General features: G+C 40.1%; 1 protein-coding gene across 3 annotated transcripts in view; it reads left to right on the forward strand.

Annotated features, from left to right (window-relative positions):
- REPS2 (RALBP1 associated Eps domain containing 2) overlaps window positions 1-20,420 on the forward strand; it is a 158,927-nt gene extending 138,507 nt beyond the window's left edge. For all 3 annotated transcript variants that reach the window (XM_056556814.1, XM_056556815.1, XM_056556813.1), the window contains 6 exons: window positions 142-203; window positions 1,922-2,002; window positions 7,528-7,605; window positions 10,627-10,772; window positions 16,935-17,040; window positions 19,406-20,420. In XM_056556814.1, the coding sequence (XP_056412789.1) occupies window positions 142-203; window positions 1,922-2,002; window positions 7,528-7,605; window positions 10,627-10,772; window positions 16,935-17,040; window positions 19,406-19,474 (542 nt within the window). In that variant the 3' untranslated portion in view covers window positions 19,475-20,420. The remainder of the gene's footprint in view (window positions 1-141; window positions 204-1,921; window positions 2,003-7,527; window positions 7,606-10,626; window positions 10,773-16,934; window positions 17,041-19,405) is intronic.
- Window positions 20,421-26,051: the final 5,631 nt, after the last annotated feature.

A 26,051-nucleotide genomic window follows, 5' to 3' on the forward strand; every position in this document is an offset into this window, starting at 1 on the left:
GCATTCTAAGTTATTATAAAAATAAAAAAAACGTAGTGTGGCATTATTTTACATTGCTGCATCATTAAACACATGTATACTGTATATAGTATGATGTGTACACTAAAGATATGACTAAATAGTTTTCTCTGGTTTACATAGCTCCTCGAGGTGGATGGATACCACCTCCTCCTGCACTACCTCCAAGACCATGTGTATCACAGGTAATGACTGATTTCGTAATAAGTAAAACTGAGTAAAAGAAGTAAATGCTATGAAGAGATTTTATCAGTGCTGTATGATCAGGGTGTTTTTTTAAGTACACTTATTGACAAATAAATAATGCACCCACATGTCAGATTGTAGCAAAACTCACATACAGTTATGGCAGATATGTAAAGGATTACAGGTGTATAAGATAGGACACTGGGTCTTGCCACAAAAGGGCATAAAAGTGCTCACTCGCTGCCCTAAAAAGAGGGTCTCAGAGGCTACTTCTAGGTAGTATTCCTTTTGGTGAGAGATTTATGTTGACATGCCTTTATGACACACTAAAATACATTTGGCAAGAATCAGGATTATAGTTTCAAAAGATTCCCTGCCACCTAGGCCACTGTGGCCAAGCTGGTAGGAAGTTTTAGAAGCAGTGGTTACGCAAGGGCATGCACACACAGCAAAAAGGCTTCTGATGGCCCAGACATATTACCAGTAAATAGGATTTTGATCCACTGACAAGCAGGAGTAGCTCCCACAGTTTGGTTGTCCACCATCCAGACACAGATGGCACCTTCATTACACATCCCAGTCTCTGTCTGGACCATTTCCAGGCACTTGGCAGAAGGAAACTTGGTGTCATAGTACCGATCACGTGTCCTGCCATTGGCATTCTCCTTCTTCTGCAGTAGTCTCATGAATGGTTGAGTTAGAAGATCCTGCCTTTGCTGTGGAGGGACACACTGCCCTAATTGCTGGTGTGATGATCTGGAGAGCCATTGTACTGATATGAGGGTCACTATCAGCTCAGGATGTTCTGTGGCCACGTGTGTTGTCTCTAATGGCAGGGCTTTCAAGTGGTATTTTTAAGAAGATTAATGCTAACCCTTACACAACAAGTGTTACCCAGGAAAGCCTCTGCCAGATTGCAACACTTCCTTGGTCAAATCTGTGGACAAATGTACTGCAGGATGCCATACGGAACTTGTATGCCTCCATTCCCAACCATATCCAGAATGGAGGAGGCAAGACAAGGCACTATAGCCTCCTTTCAGTTATACAGTTTTTCCCAATAACTTTTTACTCTCATATTCTATCCCATTCAATTTGATTCCAGTAACATTAAATTCCAACAACTTCTTCTTAAAGGGGTACTCTGGTGCTCCAGCATTCAGAACATTTTGCTCAGAACGCTCAGAGTCGGACGCCGTGATCATGGCCACGCCCCCACCATTCATGTCTATGGGAGGGGGCGTGTTGGTTAACACGCCCCTTCCCATAGACATGAATGAAGGGGGCATGGCTGTGACGTCACGATCACGACCTCCCACTCCGAGCGTTCTTAGCAAAATGTTCAGAACGCTGGAGCAGCGGAGTACCCTTTTAAGGCATTATTTTCTTCTTGGTCAATCAGTATATTGCTTAGCATGTACACACTAGACCAGGCATAGGCAACCTTCGGCACTGCAGATGTTTTGGACTACATCTCCCATGATGCCAAAGCACCATGGGAGATGTAGTCCAAAACATCTGCAGTCCCAAAGGTTGCCTATGCCCGGTCTACACAGTTGATTCAAATATATTATACATAGTGTGGGATTTTAATAAATATGTGACATATCTGCAAGCCAAAAATGTCCCTTATGCCTATGTATGAAATCACAAATATATTTAGGTACAATGCAGACTCATACAATTGTGCTCTATAAAGATTCTTCTATCTTGGCAGCTTTCTTATCCCAGCACTAACACTGATCAAAAGATACAAATTCAACTACCAACTTTTGCAGACTTCAAGTCACAAGAACAGGTAAGGAAACCCAGTGCTCTATTCATGTTTCTGCTTTTTTTTTCTATTCCAAATATCCTCCATTCCAACAATCTTTGCAAAGATCCATATCTTTGAACTGTATTTTATTTGTGTTGGAAAAGTTTTTTTTTATCTTTTTAAAGGAACATTTTACATAGATGAAAGCATGGAACATGGCATTACATATTTAGAGTATCCTAAGAATAATAAACTCCTTTCTAACCTGTCTTTGAATGTTTCATAGGATTAGTTATAGTGGGGGATGATGGATGAGCCCTCTGCTCCTTGCTACACCTGGCTTCCGGGTGTAACGAGGCAGCGGCACCTGCGCTCAGCTCTCGGAGCAGAGTGCTCATCCCCCCCTGCAGGCTCTTGTGTCACAGACGTGAAGATGTTTGATTGCATATTCAGGAAGGAGGCGGGCCGGGCAGGCAATATTAATGAAGCAGGGGAGCTGGGCAAGTCGGTTCCCCATCTCCATTGCGCAGAGCTGCACAATAACTATGGTATTATAAACAGTTATAACTCAGGGAATACTTCATCGATAAATGTGAGTGACCCTTCTTTTTACAGCTCTTCACCTGTTCACCCACCCAGTATACTGGCTTTAGTGCGGGGGAACTAGTTGTCAGTTTCTCTTTTAAGGAGCCCATCCCAACAACAGCTGCCATGGAGTAAAAGCTTATATTACACTAAGTAGATCCTTTATACTAGGTGGTCAATATAGGTATATTCACTCGTGTTAGATTTTTTGGTGGAAATATCTAAAAAGTAGTTCAAATTATGGAAAACATATGGATTTCTGTAATTTCTATTCATATCAATGTAACAGCAGAATTCTCTGGTGTGCAAGTCCACCCTGAAAGATCAGACAAGCCCTGGTTCCAGTGGTTTATATTGCTGAATTGGATCTTTAATACCTTTCTTGCCCACTGTCAAAAACCTACAATACTGTGCAAAAATTGTAGGCAGATGTGGAAAAACACAGCAAAGTAAGAATTAGAAAAGATTAAGGATTTAGTTTTCTTTTTGACAATATAATTTGCAAAAACACACTAGAAAATAAACACAAATACAATCATTCTATAACCTAATTCCTATATATAATTAATAGACAAATAATCTATAACTTTTTAGTGTGTCACACTGTATTTTAGATCCACTAGGTGGCACTTGAATGACATGTCTAACACATACGTCTCTTGTTTTTTTTATTTTTTTTTAAAAAGCTTTCATTCTTACTGTTTGCTACATGTTTACAATATATGTATATACCCCTCGCATATGTAGAGAGAGCACAGAGCAGTGTCTATATAGAGGGTTTGTTTCAATAGAAGCACAATAAATAGGCAAAACCATTCACTTTCAGGAGTATGTGCAAGTGCAGCAGCATAGCTGCAGACATTTCTAGACCTGAATATTTCTGTTCTATATATCTTAATGGGATGATTTTTGTAGCATGAGCGTGTATTTCTGTATACCCAGTTCAGGTCTATTTATCTTGTATGTGTGCCTCAACCTACGTAAAGCCTACTATCCCAACTGCTGACAGTAGTTTGACCTGAAGTGTAGCCAGCAGTGTCTTGCAGTGTGATATTGTACAGCATACCCATTTGGTCGAGATGAATGGGCATGTATTTTAGACAGTCAGAGGAGATAACTCTATCTGGATCTATCTACTACCAGTAAGAGCACTTATTTATATAGTGAGTTCTCATACAGAATTATTATACTTTTGACTTTCTGCTAATATATTTGTCAAAACATGTGCAGAAGTGTCTTCTGTCTCCTCAGGTCCAAATCCTCTCTCCTCCTGTAATATCTTATATCTTATAATCCCTCCCAATTTCACCTTCATTGGCGACATTTCCTTTTGATTTCTAGACCTGTCCCCAACCGGAGATTTCATGGATTTATTGATTTGTGGTTGAGTTTGGATGGTTGGGGTCCTATACATAGGACAGATAAAAAATATACAATGCCTATTGAAAAGAATTGACTTTTCTTGTTCTCAGATATTTAAAAGGAGGGGCAGACTCACAGTTCACTTGGTTGTTCACTATAATATAGTGTATCGCCCTATGGTCAGATAAGTCCTATGGTCAGATAAGCCATACACCCACCGTATCTGTGTGAGTGTAAGCATTTTCACGTAAAGTGCTAAGTACTTACAGTCAGTGGTTTAACCCCTTAACGACAATGGACATAAATGTACGTCATGGTGCCGTGGTACTTAACGCACCATGAGGTACATTTACGTTCCGCCATGACCGCGAGCACCAGACCGGTGTTCACATCCTGCGCGGCAGGTCCCGGCTGTTATCAGCAGCCAGGGACCCGCCAGTAATGGCAGAGATCCGCGATCGTGCGGATGTCCGCCATTAACCCCTCAGATGCCGTGGTCAATACAGATCACAGCATCTGCGGCAGTGCTGTACTTCAAATGGATGATCGGATCGCCCGCAGCGCTGCCGCAGGGATCCGATCATCCATAATGGCGGATGGAGGTCCCCTCACTTGCCTCTGTCCTTGAGGGGTCTTCTGCTCTGGTCTGAGATCGAGTAGACCAGAGCAGAAGATCACCGATAACACTGATCAGTGCTATTGGTCAAAGGTGGTCAAAATAGGGCAATTTCAAACATACTAATTTTGTTAAAATAGTTTGAGATTTTTTTAAAGCGGTACAATTATAGAAAAGCATATAACATGGGTATCATTTTAATCATATTAACCCACAGAATAAAGAAAACATGTCATTTTTAGAAAATAAAGTGTACAGCGTGAAAACAAAACCTTCCAAAATTTGCTAAATTGCTTTGCAATTTTCTTTTCAATTTTCCCACATAAATTATATTTTTTGGGTTGTGCTGTACATTTTATGGTAAAATAAGTGATGTCATTGCAAAGTAAAATTGGTGATCCCAAAAAAAAGCCCTCATATGGGTCTGTGGATGGAAATATAAAAGAGTTATGATTTATAATCAAAAATAAAATTGGCCTGGTCCTTATGGCCAAAATGGGCTTGGTCCTTAAGGGGTTAAATGTCTGCATACACAATTCACCAGGCAGGATTACAATTTCTCACCACTCCTAAAGGCAGAGGTATTTCTTTATCTAAAATAGCATATACAATTTTAAAAGCCAGCAACGCTATATAATAGCCAGATAGTCTTGAGTCTTAAGTAATGACATTTTCATAGCATACATATTGTCTTGCTTCAATCCATAGGCTTGAGAAGGATTAATAAATAGATAATAAAGAGTAGTTCATTAATGCCATCGCTGCTTTATAATAGAAAGGACCCCATTAATGGTAACAAAGGAATCCTTAGCCCAACCATGACTTTAATAGTGCTGTCTCACATTTCACATTATAATGATCATGGTGTTTTGTCAAATAGGTATTAGCGTAACCTTTAGAGCAAATCAAGACTAGATTATTGTTACCTCCATCGCCCATAGCAACCATTATATAGTCCATTTTCCATTCCCCATTGTGCATTCATGCAGTCAGTCAACACACTAAAGTCACTGACCATTATGTAGGCACATTATTGCATTGTCACTGTTGGTATCTTTGTGCCAGAAGGAGCTAGATGAGGAGGTTTTTGCAAAGGTTTAGGGTGCATGCACACCACGTTTTCACTCTACGGGTGCCGGATCCGGCTGGGGGAGGGGAAAACCGTGAGCTCCCGTACTCCAGCCGGACCGACCCCTAATCCATTGTAGTATACTACGTTTTGAGGTCCGGTCAGAAAACCGGATATGGGTAAAAAATGAGCCGACTGGAGTAAAACGGTGACTCCGGTCGGCTCATTAAAGTCAATGGATTAGGGTGTCGGTCCGGCTGGAGTACAGGAGCGCACGGTTTTCCCCCAGCCGGATCCAGCACCCGTAGAGTGAAAACATGGTGTGCATGCACCCTAAGACAGACTGCATCAAGATTCACTGACAGACACCTCAAGAGTAGTGAATATAGCATTGTAGGTCTTGTAGGGCTTGTCCAGGTGTTTGCATATCCATGTATCACTGTAAATGTTCTCCTGGAAGATCTGCCGGAGTTAATAAGAAACGCTGAGGGTTTGGTTGTCCTGCCTCGCTGTGTTACTTTTACATTTGCCCAACTTTTTCTAGTTGCCATATCCTGCGTAGGCTGGGGAAAGCAATCAATGGTTGCGTCCCAAAACGAGACTCCGGATGAGAGCCCATATATGTTCTCCTGTCGGACCACACATGACGAGAGGCAGTAGTGTATTTAAGAGACACACATATTGGGGTCACCACTAACTTAGGATGATTTAGGTGAAGAATGGAAGAATTGCCTAAACTTCTTTCCAATAAAGAAAAAAGCTTTGTTGGTTTCCCAATTATTTAGACCCACCTTTTTTATTTAGTCTTGGCCTTCATAACAAGGGCATTTTTCTTAATCAGTTTTCACCACACTTTTTGAGAGGCATAACCTTTTTATTTTTTCCTAGCCAGTTTATATACCACGCAGGGGTACATAAACTGTATTGAAAACTGCTACCAAGGCATCATTTTTTCTTGTTCGCTGAGATTAATAATGTTTTAGCAAGGGTCATCATTATCAATGTGGCTCAGCTTCTGGGTCCATACTGTCACCACACAGTACGTGTAGTACTTGTGTGTATATTATTTACATCTTCAATATGTTTTATGTGTCTTTACTGTACCATATGTTATGTTTCTACTACTTCAAGCTATATAAATAACAACATAAACTGCCTTTGATTTCTTCCCTTTAGAGAATAATAGTAATTGTGTGTTTTTTATAATTCAATATACCCATATGGGGAAAAAAGCTGAGATACTTTGCAATATATTCATTTTGTATTAGTGCAGCTTTATGGATTTAATTCCAGTTAGTGAGATGGACTCCACAAAAGTAGTTGACATGATAGGGGACGGTCATTTGGCAAAGCCTCATATTTTTAGGGATCCTTCTTCTCTTTCAGGGCTTGTCAGGTATAGCAGAGGCGAACACTCTATACTTTTTAAAGGGGGCAGCTTTGTCCCCTTGAGTAGGCAAGCATTTTAAAACTTTGCTGACTGAATATGTTCCAATGCTACAGACATATATACAGCTTTTATAATTTTTAGGAGGTGTTATGCTAACACCAGAGGGTATCCTGATAGTTCTCTATCCCCATTTATTACTGAGAAGCCTCATAGATTTGCATACGGCATAAATGTCTATGGGTGTGAAATTTATATTTTGAGTACATAAGGCCTAGCATTGTGCTACATTATCCAAGATGGCTACATGTCACTTTCTACAATAACATATGGTACACAAGGAAACTCTTGTCAGATGTTTACAGAAAGTATCGTAGAAGCTCATAAAACCCATAAGCATTCTCTCAACACCAATATCTACATCACTACAGAAGAAAGAAGTCAGCACATGAACATATCTGCTCTACTTACATTTCCATCTGTCTTTAAAGAAGTTCTCCTTCCATCCATTCTTTCTTCTTCTAAGGCAAAAACTATCTATTTTACAGAATGAACGAGGAGTCGAGATTGATTTACAGACTAATAAAATGCTGCCCCAGACAGACGAAAGCAGTCCTGCCAAGAAGGTAAAGCCCACTTTCTTACTGTCAGAGTGTTATCCATCACGCATAGATTTATCTCCAATATCCTTTACACTTTACAATCCCACATACATTACTGCTATGTATTACACAGGTTTTGGTTTGGAGTAGGAAAAGGGGTTTATTGCAGGCATCCATATGCACATGTCAGCAACATTTTAATACTCTATTATGCTTCAGACAAACCAAAGTGACTGTAGATAAATTTAAAAATTTTATACTATGTCAAAATGCTGAAAATTGTGAATTCTGCTGTTAACCCTATACATGCACTTCAATGTAAATTCCAACTTAAAGGGGTCATCCCACAATCTTGATTTTTTTTTAATAAACAGCAGTGTTCCTCCATAACTATTAAACATACATAGCCCCACACAAAAATAAACATATTTTTCATTCCGCTTATCGTGTATTTAGCTGCTTATTCCCCTCATATGTGTGACTTTCTATGAAGAGCAGAATGAGCGGTCTTGCAACTTCTTCCATGTAACCACTAGGAATCTACAATCCCCAGCAGCACTCCTCCCCCTATTACTCTCTTGTGCACTGTGCATTCAACCAATGATATCTACACGTTTAAAGCCTGATCCTGTTACTACATTCTTTATCTAGTTGCAGCAGGACAAGTCTTTCTCCTACCAACAGCCCTCTGGGGTCCTGTACATCTACAGAGAGTAGCTCTGACAACTGTACGTGGCTGATCTTTTGATATAACTATTTCATTGGTAGTTTTGGTGGCTAGGATACAGCTGTGACAGCTGACTGGTGCTTAGTAATACTTTAATTATACTTTAGTTATAAGGTGGCACTAATACAGTATAAATGTCACATGAATTAAATGTTTATATATCTAATAGACATCACTGTATACAATATGTTTAAAGTTAATTAAATGAACTGTATTTGTGGGAGAGGACCAGTATACGTAAACCCACGTCTTTCTCACTTGGCCGTCGTCTACAGCACTAAAGTTATCCCCATCCACCCAACCCCTCTTTTAAGGCTTTTTTCATTTCCTCTCACCAGGTATGCCCCCTTCTTTAGGCATACTTACACGGTCGGCCAAGGCACTCCTTACGCAACTTTAACACCCTTCATTCGTACACATATGTATACAACCACAAGCCATATTATATCTTTGTAATCCTGGCCCATGGGGCAAACACTTTTGGTACCTTTGGCAAAGTTAGCAGAATACCCCTTCCCCTGTAAGTAAACAATAGTTTTCCCCCCTGAGCACCGTACATCATTAACTCAGTCACAGTACCAGCTGTAGTGTCCGTATGAATATAAGTCCCAGCAGTTATGAGTATTATTCACAGTGCCCTCATAAGCGCCAGCCACAATGCCTTGTAAGTACCAGCCATGTTCACTGACAACCAAGCACCCATAGGCCACTCACATGTAACCTCTTTTCTGGCCTAGCTTGTGTTCTTCTCTCAATCATTACAATATGTTGTGTATGCATTGAGATATCCTAGATATTTGCATGTTGTAAAAGATGCATTTATTTGTGGGGTTAGACGAGTGCTGCTTTATGGGACAATCTAATAGCAGAGCTGAGAACACGGGTATACATACCCTAGAGGCAGACCATGTGGCTGCTATGAAGAGAGGTGGCCCAACCAATGTTGGTTCTACTTGTTTTTCTATTGGTCAATAAAACTGTGCATAATTCCTCTGTCCAGTTATCGGCATTGTAAACAAATAAGTGGATGGGGAATTAACCAATGGGTCATGAAAATAAATAAAAAACAGACTTTTCTGTCCTGGGGTAAAATCAGACACCATAATAGGGTTACTGTTTTGGCCTTTGCTATGGGGCCCCTTCTCTCCTATGTATGACACTGGCTGAGAAGAGCAGTTTTCTAGTATATTATTGATCCAGTTCTAGCAGGCACCTGCCTCTTCTTAATTTACATAGAGAGAAGCAAATGGACATATTTCTATATTCAGTTTCAAAGTATTCATGGCCATTTGATATACTGCCCTTAGGGATGCTCTCCATGACATTGTCACTTTGTTCATAATGAACCATACGACAGAGGTGTTCTCACTTGGCCTGAGAAAAATCATATACATTGGACACACTATTAAATTTCACAAATAATTCAGATTCTCCAAATATCTTTCTGCAGGTCTTGAATTACCATCAGTCATGCTTTTTTTATAGATGAGTTTGGTTAAATGGTAAAAATGCTTGCCATTCATTTTAGTGTGATGCTGTATGTCAATGTCAAAATAATATGAGGTACTGCAAACAGCCTTTGATATATTAAGCAATGTAATAGTATTCTTGGTCTGCATTAGACAGTACCTACAATTTATCTGTGAGACAAAAACTGGTGCCAGAAAGTTAAACATATTTGTAAATTACATCTATTTACAAATCTTAATTCTACCAGTACTTATCAGTTGCTGTATACTACAGAGGAAGTTGTATAGTTCTTTCCAGTCTGACCACAGTGCTCTCTGCTGACACCTCTGTCCATGTTATGAACTGTCCAGAGTAGGAGCAATCCCCATAGCAAACTTCTTCTGCTCTGGACAGTTCCTGACACGGACAGAGGTGGCAGCAGAGAGCACTGTTGTCAGACAGAAAAGAACATCTCAACTTCCTCTGTAGTATACAGCAGCTGATAAGTACCGGAAGGGTTAAGATTTTTATATGGAAGTAAATTACAAATCTGTTTCACTTTCTGGCATCAGTTGATTTGGAAACATTTTTCTTCCACCAGAGTACCCCTTTAAATCTTATTTGTTATGTTTTATATTTATACAGTATATGTAATCCGGGATATAGGAGTTTGGGAATGGAGAGAGCAGAGAATAACAGCGATTGTCAGTGCAGCACAGTGCTCCTTCTTTGATGTCCGGGGTGCAGACTGTCATAAGCAATATGACTTGAATTTTGCTGACAATTCTCATAGCTTGACTTGAATCAACATCAATAATATGTGTATATTCTATGCTATTTACACACTTTTATGTATTTCCATCCTAAAGGAGATTCTACTTAACCAACCACCCACAAAACCTTTAAGAAGAAAATTCCATGCTGAAAGCCAAGTGCTGGAAAATCACGACTTGTCCTCAGCATCAAGTGTGACCTCATCTGCTGCATCCCTAAAGTCACATCCTGCTGTCCAAAAGTATATGAAATAATTACTATATACACAGTTATAACTAGTAATGGTTTCTTTTACTGGCTTACATTACACTATGTACACTGATCATTTCTACACAACATGATACTGACCTCCACTAAACCATAAATAACTGGCTTCAGAATGACCTCCCCACTAGTGTCTCCATTCAGTCTACACTAAAGTACCGAGTATTAAATAGCCCTTGCACCTAAATGGATTTAAAAATGGCATTTCAGTGTGTGTAGAAGCTATTAAGATGTTGCTTGTGTTTTCTGGTGCGGCTGCCAGTTTAGGAAAACGTGCATATTGCAGGATATAGTCGTCACTTTTGCATCAACAATAAAACCTCTTTCAGATGACCACCGCACCCATTATGGTAGTAAACTGTAGTCAGATATAGGGGTGTTTCTGAAAAAGAAGAGATTAGTACAAATGTAAAACAGGACCCACACCCAGAAGTCTTTTTATTTTACTGTTGTCTGTGACCTTTCCCAACATTCCATGTGGTCAGAGACAATGGCCCTCATTTACTTAGAAAATCGGGTTGTAAGTCTATGTTGCTTTCTTACCCGATTGCTTTTTTCCCCTGGTATTTATTATTATGTCGCATCTTGTTTGTCGCACGTGCATTTTGTTGGTTTTGGTTTCCAACTCCTCTGAGCTGTCGGGAAAAAATCCACAACAATTCAACAAATTCGGGTTGGAAACCTTTATAAATACGTGGGAAAGCTCAGAAATGTCGGGTTACGCCCCTTTTTCGGGTTTGGGAGAATCCACATCGGGTCCGTCGGGAAAAAATGTTGCATCGTGTCGCAGACTGGCGCACGATGTCTGCGACATGCGACAAAAAAACCCGACAAAAGAAGTCGGGTTTAAAATAGTAAATGAGGGCCAATATGTCATAAGTCACATGTTCTCCAAGCGGCATGGCTATGCGTCAGTGGGTGGGTGAATAGCGGAGTGGAAGGAATTTATGCTATCCACCCATTACTTTAGTACATTCCTGGCCCTATTACACAGGGCGATATCGGCCTGTTCGGCCCCATATAAAAGGGCTTTAACAGGTGATATGTTTATAGACTTTACTCTTTCTGCCCCACAGTAATAATGCCCCCTTTTGAGTTCATAAGCAACCTTTAAGGGGTGACTTCCTAGCGGGGCAAACCCTTACTAGAAACCCCCCGTAAAATCTTATTGTTTATTAGGCTTCATTAAATGACATAACATGTACCCTTCACATACAATTGTTAAAATTGACAGTGGTGTCTCGGTGGTTAATCTAGGAGAGGGTAGCCTCTCCCAGCTTATGTGGTGGTGCCGTCAATTGTATTCTTATTTGTATTGTGCGCCACACTCTTCCACAGTTAATTGCCACTATGCCGCTGTATTAAAACATCAACCTAGCCTCCCCGACGTTTCGCTGAGTAAATCAGCTTTGTCAAGGGCTGTGAGGCTACAGTTCCACACAAGGGTACCCTTGGAAATAGTTGACAGCATTATTATGTTTGTTATATCCTCTATAGAAATAATTACCTTATGTACCCTCAAAGTAATAATCCTCATTTAGTGCCACAACATCACTACTTCCTTGGCACAGGCATTGCAACGTATGTGGCAATGGCCTTTGTAGGCCATGGGCCTGATGTGGCCTGTGGTCTACTAGAGTACATAGTAGGGTAGGGAGCCAATGACTCTCTTCTCTGCCATAGTTAGTATTCAACTATATCTGTATGCTGTGAACCTAAATACAGTTGAGTGTGGTGGTTGCCTATGGTTTTGAGGCAAACAATCTGGAGCTTATGATTATATAGGCATTATTATTATTTTTTTAATCAACTGGTGACAGAAAGTTAGACTGATTTGTAAATTACATATATTTAAAAATTGTAATCCTTCCAGTACTTATCAGCTGCTGTATACTACAGAGGAAGTTCTTTTCCTTTTGAATTTATTTTCTGTCTTACCACAGTGCTCCCTGCTGACACCTCTGTCCATATCAGGAACTGTCTAGAGCAGGAGAGGTTTGCTATGGGGATTTGCTCCTGCTCTGGACAGTTCCTGAAATGGACAGAGGCGTCAGCAGAGAACACTGTGGTCAGACAGAAAGGAAATTCAAAAAGAAAATAACTTCTTTTTGAGCATACAGCTGCTGATTAATACTGGAAGGGGTAAGATTGTTAAATTACAGTAAGTTACAAATCTGTTTAACTTTAAAAAAAATAAAAAATTCCACCGGAGTACCCCTTTAGGGTGTATTCACACATATACGGTATCCTGTGCATATTTAATGTGCAGGGTTTGAAGTTGCAGGCTTTATGCTGCAGAGTTCAATGTAAACTAAAAGACTGGACTCAGCTTCAAATCCTGCGCATCAAATAGACCCTTATTTTTAACTGATGCCATACAGTCGCATGTGCACCTATACAAAATGATGCACTCTTCTTTACAGAAAAAAAAGTTTCGATTCTAATGTCTACTGCTTTTCTGCCACATAAAATAAGTTTACACTGTTAATTCATATGCAAAGCCATCTTGTTCTCCAGACTGTTGCATATACATTGAAAATGGTCTAATATTACAGTTTAGCATGCTCATATGGACTTTTGTTTGTAAATGAAAGCATGGCAAGCCTGTAGCTCTGATCATACCTCAGGACCATGTTTTCATATAACATGCGTTTCAACCTAGTTTCAACAGTTTATCCTGTACCTACCATAACAGGAGCAATATTGTCTGAGATATAACAGTAAAATTGATTTGAATTGTTTCCAAAATATATTTAATAAGACTGTTGTCAACATATTTCACAGGTCAAGTTAGGTCAAGATAAGCCATGCATTATAAACCCATATAGAATAACGTGTATGAATGCTACAAATTGTTACACACAAACAAGAAACCATATGATGCCCTTTTGATGTCATAAATGCAAATTTAAGCCCAGATTTATCAAAGAATGTCTCCGGTAGAGCTATTTTCCCACATTTATTTGGGTGGTGGGTTTGACTAACGTGCATCTTATTTATCAAGAAGGTGCAGCAGGATGATGAATTTTGCGCGGCTCTGCTGTGGTGGGAAAAGCTCTACCACATACACTTTTTCTAGATGCTTGTGAGGGAAGTAGACACTTTCCTGGGTCCTGAATTTGGCAGGTTAGATGTTTTTATTTACTTTCACAGAGCTGCCGGGACATTTTTACTTGCATTTTAGACGCTACAATCAAATTTGATTGCGGTGTCTAAGGGGTTAAAGCCGGGCATCATTGTGATCGGTGATGTCTGGCATTAGAGATGGTTCCTGTTGGCAGATAGCCACGAGGATCACCCAGCTATGACCCGTGCTCAGCTCCTGAGCACGTGTCATAGAAGGGGAGTGGGACGCTGTCGTCCACAAGAGGTTAAAGGTTGAAATGCGTAAGGTAGAAGTGATTCTCACGTCTACTGGTAGGTGGTGTAGCTTTGCACCTAAATAAGTACCTTTGCGCACAAAATAGTGACTTTTGACAAAAGTTGCAAATGATAAATACATGACCACTGCATGGTCAAAAAGAAAAAGTTCTACGGATAGGAAAAAAGAGTGAAACTGTCTATATCAAAAGACGCATAAAAGTCTCAAAATATACTGCTTGCTCCTGAACTGCACCAAAACATAGACAAAAAAAAATGCTCTAAAAGCAATGATAAATCTCCCCCAATGTACTTATGGAGGATTTACAATTTACAGGTGACACAATTGTTATGTCTAGGGCTTCTCTTACAATAGATAGCAATATCTGAAATCTTTCGTAAATATTGAGATCTATGTAGACTATCAGATATTACTTCCAGAAGGAATTCCATCTGTCACTGGCACCAGAGTAAAGGATTGTTGTATATGATTAACTCACTTGTTTACACATTTAAGCATTCTACCACATTGACTCTTCAGTCATTCTATTAACACTCGGATGACTGCTGTATATGTGGTGTCTTCTATAACTGGGGCTCAATAGCTAGTACCGTATTATGATAAGTCATCTGACTGCTTTAAAGTGTCACTGTCATAAGGGTATCTGTAAAATGCCCTTAAGGATTAAACTGCCCCTATAGGTCGACGAAAATATACTTTCTCTTAAAAAGACTTTGTAGTGAAATGCAAGGGGCAGATATAGTTTGAACATGGTTGTCTGAGATGAGTCTCTCACGTCCCATCACATCCTGTACTGATGTAGAGGACATAACTAGGAGGGGCTGGGTGGCGGTGGGAGCCAGTGAGGAGGTGTTTCAGCCTGTGCTATTTCTCAGCCAAGTGCCATAGAGGCAGAGCTGAGCCGCACAGGCTCAGCTCTGCCTCTATGACACTTGGCTGAGGAATAGAAAGATTAGGCAACCACCATCAGCTCTAGGAAATACCCTAAAGGGTATGTTCACACTGAATAAATGTTCTTCAGATCTACAGTCTTCCTGTTCTATGGTAAATACTGGAGACATTATCTAGAATTGACAATTATGTTCATGGCAATTGGCTGCAGATATTGTCCTCTGTGAATTAAAACTTTTCTGTTAGGGAAATGCTACATTTACATACTGTATTTTGAGATGTAATTTTTTTTCTCAAAATTTTTTTGAAATTATAGATGTATTTTTAGACATTTTTTGCATTTGGGAAATTTTTTAGATAATTTTTCCCCCTTTTTTTTTTTTTGGTCATATTTTTAGCTGTTTTTGGGCTGTTGTAAAAGCTTTAATTTGGGACAGATTTTGGGCCCCAAATACAAATAAAATCCTCAACACTTATTTTTTTGACTGTACAATTAATATATTTGTGCACAGATAAGCCGTCTTACTATTGAGCTCAGTAGAATTCAGTAGTAAAAAATACATCCATTTTTTTTTGGTCTGTTTTTTTAACTGACATTTTATGGTGTGGGGGAAAAAGATCCATACATGGGGTAAAGAGGTAGAAAATTAGAGGTAGATCTCACTTCATGTGCAGTCGTCTTCAGAATACAGGTTCTTGTAGTCCATGGGGCTGCTGTATAACTTATCTATGTATGCTGCTAACACAGCAGCAGCTCGGGTAAGATGGCTGCCCCAGAAATCATATACCGTACATGAAATAGAATTAAAAAAAATGTACACAAAGATAACAAAAACAATAAAAATATAGTAATACATTCTATTAAAACTCATCAGAACCAAATTATCCTTTTAACCCTTTTCTACCGCCCAACAGACATTGCGCTCAGCAATCTGCAGGCAGTGTAGATGTGCTGACCAGCACGTTCTGTTAGACAGAACTGCAAGAGCACACCATCATCCTCTGCTAGCAACCTAGTTTAATCCAGTGAACAAAAAGCCTGCTTACTGCCGATTATCCCTGTTCTAGGAAATGGACATAGTTTTTATCCCTTAGACTATTGCAGCCATTAGCTGAAGTGTGAGATGCTCCGCTGAACGTATACGAAGCATATTTCCAATGAATAGATGTTACATCATAGGGACACTCTGCTTACCAGTGTACTGACTGGGACATAGCCCAGTGATTAAAACCATGAAAAAGCCCTGCAAATCCATCCTGCCCATTCAGCAATGTCACCAAGCAGCTCTCAAATGAAAGCAAACAAGGAGACGTGCTGACTGGGATGATGACCCATTACCAACCATTAACCAAAGGGGAAAAAAACAACTGATCTTAGATCAGTACAAAACCTTGTTACTAATACTATCATAGGAAAGACATCTTTCTGTGGCAATGATTTCATCTTAAAGCCACAAAGCGGAATTAATGAAATAATCATCTAAATATGTACAGACATTGCTATCTGTAAAACCTAATACCGACACATGGAAAGCGCAGGGCAGGAGGGAGGGCACTGGTTTTGTTCACCACAGCAATGCATTGACACAAAATTTGGCATCGTACTATGGGGTTTCAGCCCATGTATTGCCAGCTAATGATTTACATATGCTATAGTGGGTGTGTGGTCCTCTGTAGGAAGTGAATTTACTATATCTGGTCTTTATGTATGTTACATAGTTAGTACGGTCGAAAAAAGACATATGTCCATCAAGTTCAACCAGGGAATTAAGGGGTAGGGGTGTGGCGCGATATTGGGGAAGGGATGAGATTTTATATTTCTTCATAAGCATTAATCTTATTTTGTTCCATGTATCCTGTATTTAGGCAGCCTTCCAAGCAGAAGAAAGCTATCCAGACAGCCATCCGTAAAAACAAGGAAGCCAATGCAGTCCTGGCCAGACTGAATAGTGAACTTCAGCAGCAACTCAAGGTGAGGGATTCATTCAGATTTTATTCCAACTTTAAAAATCTTAAAGGGTACCTCTCATCAAAAAAACTTTTGATATATTATAGATTAATGTATGCAGAATAACTTTACAGTTGCATGTTATAAAAAAATATGCTTCTTTCTATTTAATTTTCTACTTTGAAGAAATGACCACTAGGGGTCTCCCTACCAGTCCTGGCAGCAAGCATTTCAGACTCATGCTGGAGTCCTAAACACTACGAGCTGCCAGTCTGCTTTGTTCACAAAGGAGAACATTCAGAGCTGCCAGCCTGCTTTGTTCACAGCCTGTTTGGCTGTGAACAAAGCAGGCTGGCAGCTCTGAGTGTTTAGGACTCCAACATGAGTCAGAAATGCTTGCTGACAGGACTGATCGGGAAAAATACAATAGAAAGAAGCATATTTTTCATTAACATGCTATTGGAAAGTTATTCAACATTCATTAATCTAAAATATATCAAAAGTTTATTTGATGAGAGGTACCCTTTAAAAGTTTGTTGCCAGTTTAATACTGTTGTTATTACGGAAAATTGCATAACTAAGGCTGGGTTCACACATATCAGGCGTCCGGCATAGTTTCGGAAACTTGTGCTAGAAATGATCCCATTCATTTGAATGGGACAGTTCACAATCATCCAGGGTCTCAATTTTGACGCTGGATGGTTGGACACGCCGGAAGGCTGCGTTCCCCTGTCAGATGTCCAGAAACAATGGACGCCGGATGCAATACGACTGATGACAACTGATGCACCTTGTCATCAGTTATGGCATCAGTTGCGTCAGGATCTAGGCAGAGTTCACCTATGCCGAATGCCAGACATATGTGAACCCAGCCTAATAATTCCATACTTTAGACTGATCAGAGCTGATTGAAGCATTCAGATGTAATTATCAGAAACAGTGTTCTAATAGGAAGGCTGTGTTTCCACTTGTTTTTCTCTGGCAAAAAAAACAAACAACAAAAACAGTGCCAAATTTGCCACATGTTAGCTGGGAGTCATTAGGGAAATATATAATTCCAACCCCACCTATCTTTCTTTCCTTTGGTATTTCTTCACTCTTCATTGGCATTGGCATGTAGAAACTACGGCTTTTTTTGTTTTCAGGGAATCTTGTCATTTTTTTCTTATACATGTCTATGGGAAGAAATGAATGGCAACAAAAATGCAATGTGTTTAACTATGGCATCTTTAGGGCTCCCCCCCCCACCCACAGTTCTTAACAGAAATCCATTAATGAATCACATGACTTAAAATGATAAAAACGCAGGGGAAAAGTGCCAAAGAAAAAAATGCCTAGACTAACCGCCTATCTATAAAAAAACAAAACACACACACACAAAACTGCATCTTCTTGTTTCTTCCAAAAAACTGCACATACTACAGTATGTCAAAGGAAAAAAACTCTATTTACCTCCATTGCACCCACGGTGCCTCCGATGTCCTGCTCCATTCCCTTGCTGCAATCCCTTTCCTAAGAGAAAACGTGACTCTTGGGCCTGTAGTGATGTCCACACCATTTGTTTGTTTTCTAGGTGCCATTTGCTGTCTAGTCACCCAATTGAGGCCAGAAAAGTAGCATTTGTGCCTCTTTTTGGATGGCTTCTATTGTTTCCATTTCCTTTGCACTATTCCATAGAGCAGGATCCTGTAAAAACAAAAAAAAACTAAAAAAAAACAAAAACACACCATCATATAATTTTTTTTTACATGGAAGTCCACGCATGTCAGATCTGTGGCATCTGTAATATTAATGTGGCAGAGGGTATAGAAGTGCCAGATTCTGCAAAATCGCATCATTAAAAATCACATAAATAACCAGCATATTTGAGGAACAATGGCCCTGATTTATTGATTATTGATCTGCCTTAAACCAAAATTTTCTGTTTTTTCCATAACAACCAGTCACAGCTCAGCTTTCCTTTTACCAGAGCTTGACAAGATATGAAAGCTGAACTGAGATTGGTTGTTATGGGCAAAACCTGACAATTTTGGTTTCAGGCTGATAAATCTGGGCCATTATCGCAATACCACAGACCTGTACATAATATACAGTAATCATTAAAAGGGTAGAGTCGGGGAACTAAACATATGAGACACTTATCGATAGGGGAAAAGTGTTTGATAGTGGGGAGTTTGACCGCTAAGGCCCCCGCGATCTCTTGTCTACTTACCTGTCCATGGTGTGGTTCGGCCCCTACCTTCCTCGGCAAGCGTAAGTGGCGGCCCATTCAGCCAATTACCAGCTGTGGCAGGACATTACTGCAGCTGGTGACTGGCTGAGCGATAAAAGCACTTTTATATTATATATTACAATTGAGAATGGCTATCTTTCATTTTGTACTTTGTAGGAAGTCCATCAGGAGCGAATTGCCTTGGAAACCCAGCTGGAGCAGCTTCGTCCTCTGACTGTGTTATGACATTTGCCCCCCTGGAAGATGTAACAGCAATGTCCTCAGTACAAGGTTATTCTGCAGTGCACGCATCTAGTAGCCTGGTTGTTATTCTTGTTGTTATATTCGTGGCACTGAAGCCAGTTATTTTTTGGAAGGAGATACAGCGTGTGCCATTTACATGGAGTACTAAAGCAAAAAAGAAAAAACTTAAGTATATCTTAAAGTCATTTATCTCTAAAAACACATCTGTACGAGTGCACATGGACCAATGAGCCTGAGATCATGAATGTTGATGGACATCTAATAAGACACCAAAGTTCTAGTGAAGCACGTCCACTCTCACACCTAGATGTGTGGGGAGTTCATTGAATGTAAAGCTGAACATGGTATAATCCAGCTTTTGGATCTTCCTAAATAACCTTATTTTTTAAAAATGTTAGTATTAGAGGACTTTTTCATTTTTAGCTTAAAGTGAATCTGTGAGCTTTGTATTATATACAGAGCTGCAGACACAAGCAGGGAGGTCATTATAATATTGAACGATTAAACAACTATGCTATATGCATATATATATATATATATATATATATATATATATATATATTTACTGTGATGGGTGTTTTATAAAGTTAATAAACTGCTCATGTACAGCTACAGAGTCAGAGAGGTGGTCCTGAGCCACAGCAGCATTCCTCCTCCTTCTCAGCCTACTCCCCACCCCCCTGCTTTCCCAGATTGATGTACGCCCATCACAGTAAATAAGGAAATGGTCTGTTTTATCTTACCATGACCCAACTACTGGTATCTGCAGCTCCGTACCTTCTACAGAGCTGACAAATTCCCTTTAGGGAATCTAGAAATGCATTTACAGATGCCATGCAAGTAAATGTGCATATGGAATACAAAAGGTTAAAGGACAACTGTGGTGGAACACTTTTATATATGCCCGTGCCTCAAAAATAAACAAAATAAACTCATACATACCTTCCTACGAGCCCCCGTTGGTCCGGCACAGGCCTCACGGTCCGGAAGTGGTGACATCATTCCACTTCCTGGGGACGAGGACGCCGCAGAGCCGTCGGCGTATCACCGACCGTAGCGATGTCCCGTCCCGGCCAGTGATAGGCTGAGCCCACTGTCATGTAAGAAGCCGGCCAGAGCTCCTTACATGACAGTGGGCTCAGCCTATCACTGACTGGGGCGGGACATCGCTACGGCCGGTGATATGCCGACGGCTCTGCGGCATCCCCGTCCCCAGGAAGTGGAATGATGTCAGCACTGCCAGACCGTGAGATCTGTGCCGGACCAACAGGGGCTCGTAGGAAGGTATGTATGAGTTTATTTTGTTTATTTTTGAGGCAAGGGCATGGGCATATATAAAAGTGTTCCATTACAGTTGTCCTTAAATATTTGTGCAAGAGTAAAGGGCTGTTTACCACACTGTAAGCGAGAGAGCTCAATTTTTATGAAATGTCACTTGTCCTTATGTACTTATGGGTATTGCCATATTTTGCTACTTAACATGTGCCTATTTATTTATGTTTCCAACTCAGCATAAAGTAAGGCCCTGTTCACATTAAGTTTGAGACCCAACTGAAGCATACTTTCTTTTCGTTGCGTACATCTGCGATGGACTTTGATGGTCAAACAAACATATACCATCACATATAAATTATTTTTGGCATTACTGAATGTTGTAGCAGCCTATGATTTTTAATACTTCCCAAAACCAGTGTTCAGTTGTTCATCTGTCACACAAGTGTTTGGCCCATAGAGACCTATGGGTAGACCTGGGTATACAGCTTTGTACCTTTTCTAGGGTAACTCAAACATATAGTTAACATAGTCCATAAACGTGGTGGGAAAGGAGTTGTTAAAGTGTGATAGAGTTGTTAAAGGGGAATTCCAGAAGTTTTGGTTCTTTTAATGTGAGACAGGGGCAGCAAAGCTAATCTAGTTACTAATATACTTTGCTTACCTATATTTGATGGGTGGTATCAAATTTATTTTTCTTTATTTTCCCCCGGAAGTTAATTTTCTGTAGCCTTAAAAAATTGTGTTGTCTCAGCCCTTGCCCAGCTTTCTGTGTAGCCCGGGACAATACATCACAAGTCAGATGCTGAAAGGGGGCTTGGCTTCTTTGTCTGGTGTGGGAGGCCAGTCCTTTGATGATATTACCGGCACACAGGTGCATGCATTCATCATCACACAGCTTGTGTGTCAGGTGATGTCAGGCAAGTTACGTGATCAAAGGCTGTGCTGCAATGGGTGGGGTGACCAATGTGTAGGAGGAAAAGGAGTCACCTACCACCTTTAAACAAAGGATCCTGGGTATTGTAGTCTGAGGGAGGCCTCAGAAACAGGAAGTAGCCAGTTCCCAATAACAAGCCAGCAGCGTGATGGGGGACACAGGACACTGCCATTTACCACCAACACAAGCACAGGTCCTTGGTAAGTATGTTAATTACTGTATGACACTTATTTACTGAAGTCACCTTATGTTAGATCACCACTTTAATATGCACCAGTTGTCCTACGGAGCTTCAGTATGAAAAATAGAGCTAGGTTCATGCTATGTTTTTGCATCCTGTTGATGCTTCTGTCCAAACATTGTCAGTGACTGCTCAGAGAACCATAAAACAATTGCCTGAATGTACTTCTCTAAAGTAAAATTCCCTTTTAAGCATTCTCCAATGTAATGTCATGCTGGAGGGCTACTCTTGTGAAACCTCTACATCTAGATTTGTGTAAACTCTTGAAATCTCATGCAATTCATGTTGCACTGTTAAAGGGGTAATCCGGCCCTAATACATCTTATCTCCTATCCAAAGGATAGAGGTTAAGATGTCTGATCACGGGGTTCCCGCCGCTGGGGACCCCCGCAATCTGTCATTCAACAGATTGTGCCGTCACGCCCCATCCCATAGACTTGCATTGAGGGGGCGGGGCATGACGTCACACAGGAGCGGAGTCGTGACGTCACGATACTCCGGCCCCGTGGTCGTTACGCTGCACACTCAGAGCTTCCAGTGCTGCGGAGAGCTTGCAAAGATAGGTGCTGAATGACAGATTACGGGGGTCCCCAGCAGCAGGACCCTCGCGATCAGACATCTTATCTCCAATCCTTTGGATAGGGGATAATATGTATTAGGGCCGGAGAACCTCTTTAAATATTTCACCATTTTTGAATGATGTAAAACATTTATATGAATATATTTTTCATCATACGTACGGATATATACAATATGTAATCAATTGACAGAATTCCAGATCTCACTAGATTTCTGGCATATATAATGAAAATAAATGTAATGTTTAAATTAAAGTTTAAAGTGTGCAAGTTTATCTGCTATATAGATGGACAAGGGTCAACACTGATGCAGTGAACTATTCTGTCGAAACGTCTGTTTTAGTCTTTCACTTATCCTTCATGTCATTATGTCAACTCCTTTTTATACTTAAGCTGGCCCAGCAAAGGTGTAACTTGTAGCCTCTGGGCCCCAGTGCAAAATCTAACAGGACCTCTTTTACCATGTGCCATTTATAATACTGTTTTTTTTTATGGAGCAGAGGTGCCTTTGTTCCCACTTAGGCACCAGTTTTTTTTGTTTGTTTTTTGCATCAACTTGGCCCTTTAGGACTGAGTAAAAAGGTCCACTTGTTTTTAAGCTCACTATTATAATTTGATAATTAATAAAAGTTAAATTTACACATTAGCAGTGAGGGATAACAAGTGGCCCTTTTTACTCAGTCCTACAGGGCTGATTTGATGCAAAACTAATGGATGTTAAGTCCACCTCTCACTTGGGTCGTAGATCATTGGGATCTTTTTGTTGACACTTAGGCACCAGGTCTCGATGTGACTGCTACCTCTGCTCCCCCTATAGTTTTGATAAATATTTTTGTGGTGAAGGCAGCAGGAGGGGGTGAGGGCATGGATGTGTGGTTTGAAAGACAGAGCAAAATTTAAGGTGACCCCAAAGCAATGGACCTCGCAAAAAAAAATTAACATACAAATTTTTTTTCTTACAGTTAGCTATAGGGGGAAATTTATTAAAACATGTATGGAGCAAATGTGGTGCAGTTGCCCATTGCAACCAATCAAATTGCTTCTTTAATTTTTAAAAAGACCTTGCAAAAATAAAAGAGCAATTTGATTGGTTGCTATGGGCAACCTCACCACTTTTACTCTGCACAGGTTTTGATAAATCACCCCCATATATTTTTAAAAGTATAAAATTAAAACAAAACCTATATAAGTTGGGTATCGTAATCACATTTACCTACAGAAAAAAGATAATGGCCCAGATTTATCAAACAGTGTGAGAGAAAAATTTGAGACATTTTCTCACAGCAACCAATCACAGCTCAGCTAACGAGCTCTGGTAAAGTGAAAGCTGAGCTGTGATTGGTCGCTGTCGTAAAATCACAGTTTGATAAATCTGGGCCAATGTGTCCTTTTAACCATGAAGTTCACTGCATAAAAACCAAATCCCCCAAAAGTTGCAACATTACTTTTTCTTTTTTAATTATTAACTTTTTTTTTATTTCGTTCCACAAACTATTTTATTTTGATTTCACTGTAATGACAACACTCAATTTACCACAAAATCTACAAAGTACAATTGGTCCCACATAAAAAAAAGCCCTCATATGGCCATATAGGTGGAAAGTTGAAAGGCCAAAAAGAAAGAACAAAAACACAAAAATGCTAAATCACTGCATCCTCAAAGGGTTAAGGGCATTTAATCCTGTTCATCAGTGTATCCTGACAATATGGATGCCACCGTGGATCATAGTTACAGTAGAAGCAATGGATTACTGTTAATAGGCTGTGAGCTCCTAAATTTACGTTCTATTTTAATGTCTTTCTTTAAAAAAGTAAAAACAAAAATACCCAGATACCCATCAGTGAGGCTGCCTGAACAAGTTTTCGGTACTTTCTGGAGGGATTCTCCCCACCTACCATGCAGATTAAAAGTGTGATTACAGAAAATGAAGTTTCAAGAACAGGGTTCTCATATAGCACATCTTGGAAGATGATGGAAGGTATCATGTTCTCAAAGACTCAGCACAAAAAGCTAAGCAAATCTACCTTGCTGGCAGGTGTTATGTGCATTAGACTACAATGCAAAGTGCTGGGACTATTCTAAAGAATGAACGCGTATAATGTGTACTGCATAGAAAGTTTGTGTTCATTAACATGGATGGACCTCGAGTGTAATGTAATATTCGCTGCCTTTGTTCCAGGGGCACTGAACAAACTGCTGCAGTTCCCTCGACTAAGGTGTCCTGGAGTCAATGATAATCTGCACCCTCCGCACTGTACAAAGCTTGCATTGTATATCATCAATTTAATTCTTTATGCATTTCAGCTGAGCCATATGATCCTACCAGTGGCTCTGTCACTAGAACATCCACCCCTTGTTTGGCTTGGCATTTTATCTATCCTCTCTAGTTAAATATCAGGTATGGCTTGGTTTAACCACTTTTCTGCCAGTACATCTTAAATGGGTTTTCCAATAGTAGCTTTATTTAAATCCAGTCCCTACTCCATTTTATATAAGGTTATAATTCACTCCTGTTTGAATAAACGTATAGATCTGCTGATTTGGATCCCCGACACCTTTTTAGACCCTCATAACAATTTCTGATCTCTGTGATCGTGCTTGTTTCTTAAAGGGCTACTCCGGTGGTAAACTATTTTAATTTTTTTTTCCATATTAACTGGCTCCAGAAAGTTAAACAGATTTGTAAATTACTTCTATTAAAAAATTGTGATCCTTCCAGTACTTATCAGCTGCTGTATTCTACAGAGGAAGTTGAGCTGTTCTTTTCTGTCACTTTCTTTTCACTGACCACAGTGCTCTCTGCTGACACCTCTTTCTGTATCAGGAACTGTCCGAAGTAGGAACAAATCCCCTTAGCAAACCTATCCTGCTCTGGACAGTTCCTGACATGGACAGAGGTGTCAGCAGAGAGCACTGTGGTCAGACAGAAAAGAACAACTCAACTTCCTCTGAAGTATACAGCAGCTGATAATTACTGGAAGGATTACGATTTTTTAATAGAAGTAATTTACAAATCTATATAACTTTCTGGGACCAGTTGATTTGAATTTTTTTCCACTGGAGTACCCCTTTTAAGCCTTCAAACAACTAAAAGGGGTATTCCGGCCCATTACATCTTATCCCCCATCGAAAGGATAGTGCTTAAGATGTCTGATCGCGGGGGGCCCACTGCTGGGACCCCTCACGATCTCTGTGCGCACCCGCATTCTATGTGGGGCTGCGTCTCCAATCTCAGAAACCTCTTTGTTTCCGGGACTGTACACGTGATGTCATGCCACGCCCCCTCATGACGTCATGCCGTGTCCCCTCCATTTGCCCCCTCCAGCATCGGGCCCACCGTGATCAGACATCTTATCCCCCATCCTTTGGATATTAAACTGTATCAAAACGTGTGTACAAATTTTAACCCGTACACGGTTAAAAACCGTATACGGTTTGAAAAATGATGTCCGGTTGCATCCGTGTTTTAAGAAAAAATCGTATACATTTTTAACTTTTCACTCCATTATGAATAAAGTTTCACTGTTTGA

This window comes from Hyla sarda, chromosome 2 (genome assembly GCF_029499605.1).
Source record: "Hyla sarda isolate aHylSar1 chromosome 2, aHylSar1.hap1, whole genome shotgun sequence".
NCBI classification, from domain to species: domain Eukaryota; kingdom Metazoa; phylum Chordata; class Amphibia; order Anura; family Hylidae; genus Hyla; species Hyla sarda.